This window comes from Suncus etruscus, chromosome 15 (assembly GCF_024139225.1).
Source record: "Suncus etruscus isolate mSunEtr1 chromosome 15, mSunEtr1.pri.cur, whole genome shotgun sequence".
Lineage (NCBI taxonomy): Eukaryota > Metazoa > Chordata > Mammalia > Eulipotyphla > Soricidae > Suncus > Suncus etruscus.
Window position 1 is genome coordinate 40,137,674 of NC_064862.1, and position 7,930 is coordinate 40,145,603.

The 7,930-nt window shown below is 44.7% G+C and overlaps 1 protein-coding gene across 2 annotated transcripts in view; it reads right to left on the reverse strand.

Moving 5' to 3' along the window:
* Positions 1–6,872, reverse strand: part of ACTN2 (actinin alpha 2) — an 86,824-nt gene extending 79,952 nt beyond the window's left edge. For both annotated transcript variants that reach the window (XM_049789041.1, XM_049789040.1), the window contains exon 1: positions 6,733–6,872. In XM_049789041.1, coding sequence (XP_049644998.1) covers positions 6,733–6,858 — 126 coding nt within the window. In that variant the 5' untranslated portion in view covers positions 6,859–6,872. The remainder of the gene's footprint in view (positions 1–6,732) is intronic.
* Between the last annotated feature and the right edge of the window lie 1,058 nt (positions 6,873–7,930).

Genomic DNA, 7,930 nt, shown 5'->3' on the forward strand with positions numbered 1-7,930 from the left:
CTAACACATGTGGGGGCCCCTACTTTGTTTTTCAGAATTGCATGGTGCTATGAAACACCAATGTTGCTCAGCAAGGCCCAGCATTCTAAGCATGACCCCAGAAGCAGCCCTAAGTGTAGCCATTATATATTTTTTGGGGTTTTGGGCCACACTCAGCAATACTCAAGGGTTATTCCTGGTTCTACACTCTGAAATTACTCCTGGCATGCTTGGGAGAGGGGGGGCATAAAGGATGCCTGGGATGGAACTCGATTAGCCGCATGCAATTCAAAGTCCCTACCTGCTGTGCTATCGCTCTGCCGATTATATTTTTTTTAAATCAATCAGAGTGGTGAAAAAAAAGTAAGAAACTATTGCTTAACTGGGTGCAGCTCAGGAAGATGCAAGCATGTGGCTCTGGATATCAGTGATGACTGTATTACAAAGAGACTGTGAATGAGACTGTAACCTCAGAGAATGGCACCCTTCTAAGGGGCCAGAATGGACACTTTTGTTCTGTGTATTTTACCATAATAAACTCGAGTACATAAAAGTAAGTAAAATTTTTTCATGCGGGGCCGGGCGGTGGCGCTAAAGGTAAGGGGCCTGCCTTGCCTGTGCTAGCCTTGGACGGACCGAGGTTCGATCCCCCAGTGTCCTATATGGTCCCCCAAGCCAGGAGCAACTTCTGAGCACATAGCCAGGAGTAACCCCTGAGCGTTACCGGGTGTGGCCCAAAAACCAAAAAAAAAAAAAAAATTTTTTTTCATGCTACTTCATGCCTCACAAGTCCAAGTATATAGTATTATGATAGCACTTACTTCAATTTACAGAAGGATAAAATTCCTTCAACCTAAACCTGCTTAGTTATTTGAAGCTGAAAAACCCTGTGAAGTAAGAAAAACAGAAAACACACCTTTATTTTCTAGAGGAAGAAAATGGATTCTGAAGAGAAGTACAGTGGGTAAAGTACCTGCTTTGCACATGGACTGACCCAGGTTTAATCCCTGGCACCATACCATATAGTTTCCCTCTCCAGTCATACCTGGAATGATCTCTAAGCACATATCCAGGAGGAAGGAAGGAAGGAAGGGGGGAAGGAATGAAGAGGGGATAGAGGGAGGGGGTGGAAGAAAGGAAAGCTCAAAAGATTTAATAACTTAATGATCTTCAGCCAAAGGCGGAGCTGAGATTTCATCTGGGTCTCAGGCACTCAAGAAGGTTCACAGGCTTTTCGCTAATGGTTCATCTTATGGACACAATTAGTGTCTTTTTTTTTTTTTTTTTTCTGGGAAGCTGCTGTGACAACACATCTCAGGGCCAGGGGAAGAGCCTTCACCTTGCACCCTTTGTCCTGAGCTGCTCAAAGAAGACTAAAAGGGGCAACTCTCGGGTGCCCTGACCTGAGATTGAATCTGATCCCTGTGAGCAATTGCTCCCAGAAGCACATGTGTCCTTCCCTAAGCCTGACCCAATATGGCAACATTTTTGACTGGATGACAAAACCAACAGGAGGTATTTTGAGGTGAATGGGAAAATAAAGCCCATCTAACTCCTCTTCCCAAATTTACATTTCCCTCACCTCCTTTTCAGCTTCCCAAATTTATATGATACTTCACCACCTTTTTAGAAAGAAACAAAATCAGCCTGTGCAAGGCAACTATACCTTCCTACCTAAAGTACTACTATCTCACTAGCCAAAAACAAACCTTCTTTAAGCAAGAACTAAAATAGTACCACCATCACACCCAATTGCATCTGAGGCTACTACAACATCTCCATTATTTCAGCAACCGCCAGGGGACGATTTCACCCACTTTGGAAAAAAAATAATCTAAATACAGAATTTGTATTACTGTAGAAACTATTGAGAACCAATCAGGATTCTGAATGTGGAATAGAAAAAAGTACTCTTATAATCTCTGCAATGACTAGAAAAACATCTCGATCATCAGCTACAACTACAGATCAAAGACCTAAGGACTCTTTCGGAAGCAAAACTGCCATTTCCTTAAAAGGTCTGTACTGGCCCCGAAGAGCAGTGAAGGACAGCACTGAGTGCTTATGGGGACAGCACACATACTCTGCATTGCTGTGCTGACAAGTCACCTTCTGATTAGGCTTCTGTTGAATTAATGGCTGGAGAAGTTCGTTGGTTCCAGGAGAAGCTTACTTCTACCCAGAGAAGCTCAGCGTGTTAAAGCACATTTAAAGGAACTTAATTTACCAAATTTTAAATACTCCTACCTTGGTTCATACAACCCCCCCACCCCGAGACTATGAGCACCCTAAATTCCTTACATGCTGATGCTAAATTTTTCAATTGCCCTAACTATTAGAGATAGAATTACAGTTGTTTTAAAATGAAAAATATTTACATGATCTAGTAAGTTAACTTCTGAATTATATAAAAGCCCAAACCAGGAAAGTAAAGTCATGGAGAGATATTGGAGCTATTGGCATAAACATACTCATTAGCATGTCATAATTTTATTATCAACCCATGTTTATAGTTGCATTATTGTTGTGGAAATTCCCACAAAAAAGTCAGTGAAAAACTAACCAGTACACCTTAAAAAGTGGGAAAATATTTTTCTCTTTTGCTAGTGAACTCAACTGAACTCGTGCTCCAAACTGGGTTCAGAACAAATGCTAAAGCTCCATTTTATAAAGTATTTGATGGGGGTTGGAAGATTTGCAGGCAACTAATTGGTGGAAGAATACAAAAGCAGAATTTCCAAAGCATGTTATTTTGCAAAGCAGAGTCTAGACCTCCCCAAGAAAATGATCACATTTGGCATATTTTTCCAAGTTACCAAGCTTACAAAATGAGATCTTGACCATCTCAAGGAAATCCTGAAAGCACACCATGGTTATGTCATATCATCTAGACTCTACTGTCCATTGGCTCTCTGGTGTTACCTTGAAGTGAGCTTGTTTGAAACGTGGGCAGGGTTTTTTTTTTTTTTTCATCATTATTTACACAGTGAAAAAGCAGAAGCAACCCAAGAGTTAGTCTTCCAGTGCGTGAATAAACAAAATGTGGCCTGTCTACTCAATGAAAGATTAATTACCCTTAAAAAGGAAGGGAATACTGGTCACCCCAAAACCACCAGGGTCAACCCCTGAATACAGTGTTGGGAGTAGCCCCTGAGTAATTGGCAAGTACAGTCCAAAAATTTATTTTAAGGGAAGTTCTGACACATGCTATGACATGGATAAATCTGAAGAAATTATGCCTACTAAGATACACAAAAAGACAAATGCAAAATGAACTTATGTGAGAAACCCAGAGAAGTCAAATTAGTAGATACATAGAGTGGTTACAAGGTTGGAAAGTTATTGTTCAATGGGCATGTGGAGTTTAACTGATTTAAATGAGGAGTTCCAGAGATTAGTTGCTCAACAATAAATGAATTTGGGGCTAAAGTAATAGTACTTCAGGTAGGGCATTTGCCTTACATGAGGTCAACCCTGGTCTGATCCTAGACATCCAGTATGATTCCCCTAAGCCCACTAGGAGTGATTACTGAGTGCAGTAAACCCTAAGCATTCCGGGGTATAGCCAAAAAATTTTTAATGAATGAATTTACTGAATCATACACTTAAAAGTCAATGTTACGTTACATATCTTCGTCCACAATTTTTCTCTCCACAAAAAAACAATCTCCCAATAAAAAGGAAAAATTAAATAACACTATGCTTTTATTAAGTCCTTATGTAGGAGGGAATTCTACACTAAAGAGCAAGAATTACCAGAGTTTGAGGACACTCAGCTTGCTCTCTGGACAGGGGATATATTAGGCTCCACATCCATTATAACGCCACAGACGTCACCATGTGTGACTGGCATCTGTTGACAGATCTCATACCCAGCATATCACTGAAATGGCAAGTGTGGAGAAGGTAGCCCACAATAGAAACAATGGCATTTTATTCCTAGTCCTGTTCCAACAGTTTGTCTCATCGGACATAAATAGAGGCCATTGCTCTGGCTGCACTGAGTTCACCGTTCAATATTATTTACTGACTTGAGTAGAACTAGCATTTCTTGGTTCTATACCCTCCTGGAGTGCTTATTTTTCTATTTCCCCAGAGTCAATAATACCCAAACTACCTTAAGGAAAAAAAATGAATACTTACTTTAAACTTTTTAGCATATCTCAGACTAGAATCAGAAAACATATCTTGTGTTTCAAGAATGCACTTAAAGTATTATAGTTAAAAATATGTTTATACATGTCACACAATTATAGCAATATATTTACACAGGAATGCCAAACTTTAACAAATTAACAAGTTTTTTTTTTGTTTGTTTGGTTTGAGAACCACAAGCTGTGGTACTCAGATCTTACTCATGGTTATTCACTCAGAGATCATCCTGGTGAAGGTTGGGGCACCATATGGGGTATAGGGGAGCAAACCCAGGGTAATTCCACTGTATTATCATTCCAGCCCCAATCTAATTAATTTTTATAACTTTGTAAATACATAAAAAATTAAATATGGAAAAATATACATCAATGCAACCTTTAAAAAACTAACATTAGGGCCGGAGAGATAGCATGGAGGTAAGGCGTTTGCCTTTCATACAGGAGGTCATCAGTTTGAAACCCGGCATCCCATATGGTCCCGACCTCCCTTCCATGCCTGCCAGGAGCAATTTCTGAGCCTGGAGCCAGGAATAACCCCTGAGCACTGCCGGGTGTGACCCAAAAAAACCACACACACACAAAAAAAAAACCCTGACATTAGATCTAGCTTATTCTCTGAAAACAAACAACCTCAGGAGACACTGCAATTAGATGCTCAGTTTTTAAACGGTGGGGCCAAGTGACAGGAAAGTGCTTCAAGTCCATGCCTTCATGTAGTAAAAAGAAAAAAATAATCTTCATCAGGAAAAATATATTTGAAACAAATGCTTTTGTTTTGTTTTAAATCCATCAAAATTGTGGGAAAAATAGAAACAAAAAAGTAAATGACAAACCCTGCGGATTGATGATGCTTCTAGTCTCAGTGTTGTACCATTAATAATCCTCAGGTCCTATTTTCCCCTCACAGTAAGTCTTGTAAAAAACAGCCCAAAGTATAGAAGTAAGATTCCATTTTCCTATTTTCCTTTATATTCAATGTCTAACACTACCATTCTCTTGTTCCCAAGGTGGTAAGGGTGAGTGCAGGTCTTAGCAAATGAAAGCAGAGCATGGAATACAGCTAAATGGGAGGCTTAAAATAATTGTACTAAGTGACTTAAGAGAAGATAAACAACCAAAGAGAAATCATAATACAAAGGCAGTTCTTTGGTATTGATCCAAAGATGAGACTTCTCTCCTTCCAGCTAAGATTGTTGAGAGAATATTATGGGATATATTGCATTTTCCCATTTTACACTTATTCACCAAATACTAAGGAGTCATCACAGCAGGGGCTACACTTCCTGCGTACACATATGGTCAACGGAGATTTACCCACTTCAAAGCAGGGCCTTAGAAGGGAAATCTACTTTGCTCCACCCCCCAAAAAATCGGGGGTGGGGTGGTGGAGGGCATAGACCATTTTGCCATGACCCTACCATCAAGTTGGGTTAGCAGGTCGCTGCTAGCATACCAGACTGGGTCATAGTTTGTATACAGTCCAACAGGCAAGAATTAGCCTGCTCATGAGCATTCCCCTTTGGTACTAGCTGTGGGAATCAATAAGAAACCTTGAAATAATGGGGTGATTCATTGGAACTCCTGAGAGCGACAACGGGGTGGGGGGGATGGCAGGAGTTTTGGGAACTGGCTGACTCCCTTGTCCCTGTGTGCTTACCTCAATGAACTATAAATAGAGTGTGAAATTATTACTTTATCAGTGAACTTTAGTGTTCACACGGCATCTCTCTCGAAAGAGCCCAGTTGGTGATACCCAATTTCCAGTTACTCTTTGGGGAAACCCTCTGAAACTCGGAATGCAACTGACATTCATCTGATGTCTTTTATCTGATGAGAGATGCATTTAGGTAGGGGGAGGAAAAAAATAAAAAAACCCAACTCTGGGGGACGGGGCGGGCACTAGAGTCTAACTAAGAGGTCACAGACTCAAGAGGAGGTGAGGAACAGCCCTAAGTTAAACACCTTCAGATTGGGAACCAGGGTAGGTTGGCACAGAAACACGGATAGCACCGCACAGTTCTGCAAATCGAACATTCTTTTTCGTAACACACACACACACACACACACACAAACACAAGACACCCAGTGTGCATTCTTGCCCTGGACGTGTCCCCCTTTCTCCCAAGGCTCAAGAGTTGGAAAAACACCATCCCCAGGGCACAAGTCTCTCTCTCTCTCTCTCTCTCTCTCTCTCTCTCTCTCTCTCTCTCTCTCTCTCTCTCTCTCTCTCTCTCTCTCTCTCTCTCTCTCTCTCTCTCTCACACACACACACACACACACATACTCACACACATACACACATACTCACTCACACACACACACACACACACACACACACACACACACACACACACACACACAGAGAGAGACACCCACTGTGGATTCTTGCCCTGGAAGTGCCCTTCTTTCTCCCAAGGTTCAGGGGTTGGAAAAACACCATCCCCAGGTAGGTGCCCTGCTCAAGTGTCCCTCCAGGATCAAGATGGGCAAAGCCCGGGCTTGACTGGGGATGGGGATGACAAATGGGGATGAGGGTGGGAGCCCCAGGACGGGCTGGGCCAGACCCCCCCAGGCACGCACGGTGTCCCCGGCTGCTGACCTTCCTCTGCTGCTTCTCCCAGGCGGGGTCGAGGAGCAGGTCGCGGTCCCATTCCTCCTCCTGGATCATGTACTCATCGTCGTCGTACACGTAGTTGTACTGCACGCCGGGCTCGATCTGATTCATGGTGCTCGGGCGGCGGTGGCGGGTGGAGGGAGAGCGGGCGAGCGAGCGATCGGCGTGCGGGACGGAGTGGCGGGCGGGCGCGTTGGGTTCGGGGTGACCTGCGCTGGGTCCTCTCGGGGCGGCGGGCGCAGTCGCGGGCGTGGAAGCACCAGCTCAGCCCGGAGCAGCTGCGGCGCCTCTTAATACCCCGCCGCGCGCATCACGTGGCGGCCCGGCCGCGCCCCCGCCCGGGTCCCCTCCTCCGCCCGCGCCGCCGCTGCTCCCCGCATGTGCCGGCGGTCCGGGGACTCGGGGTGGCCTGGGTGCCCCACCGCCCCTCAACTTCCCTGGGCGAGAGTTGACACTGCCAGCGCCAGCCCGCGGCAGGCCACCCACCTGCGCCTTCTGGTTCTCCACTTGGGGCTTGATTGGAGCCACTGACCCTGGGTAAGTTGGAGTGTCCCGGGGAGCAGGCCGGTTGGCAGAGTCTGGCCACCCCCAAAACCCCCAATACACCCAAGTTTCCTCGCTTGTCAAGTGCAAATACGCTCTCCTTTCCCACGGTTCTGTTTGCAACACACACACACACACACACACACACACACACACACACACACACACACTTAAAAAGTTAAAGCAAGGCCAGAGCACTGTGGAAAAGGCGCTTGCCTTGCATGAGGCCCACCCGAGTTTGAACCCTGGTATCCCATAGGAGACCCCTGAGCCCACTAGGAGTGATGTCTGAGCGCAGAGCCAGGAGTAAACTCCCCTGAATACCGCCTGGAGTTTTGGCCCCAAACGCCAAACTAAAATCAAAATCAAAAGTTCAATCTAAGGAATGCCCTCTAGCTCTCCAGCTTGAAAAATCAAGGCAAGGGATTTGGATCAATCCTATTAAAAGGGGAGGATCCGAACCAAACGCGGTGGTGTGGGTGGAGGGAAGCGTCGGGTCTCACCTGCCAGTCATAAATTTCAAAGAACTGACCATAGAGGAGCCGGCGAGACGCTTCGGGTTACAATTCCATCTCCCCCTAATTTGTGGCACTTAAGCCTTTGTCAAGCCTGTGGTGCTGGCTAGCTATTCCCCATCAGC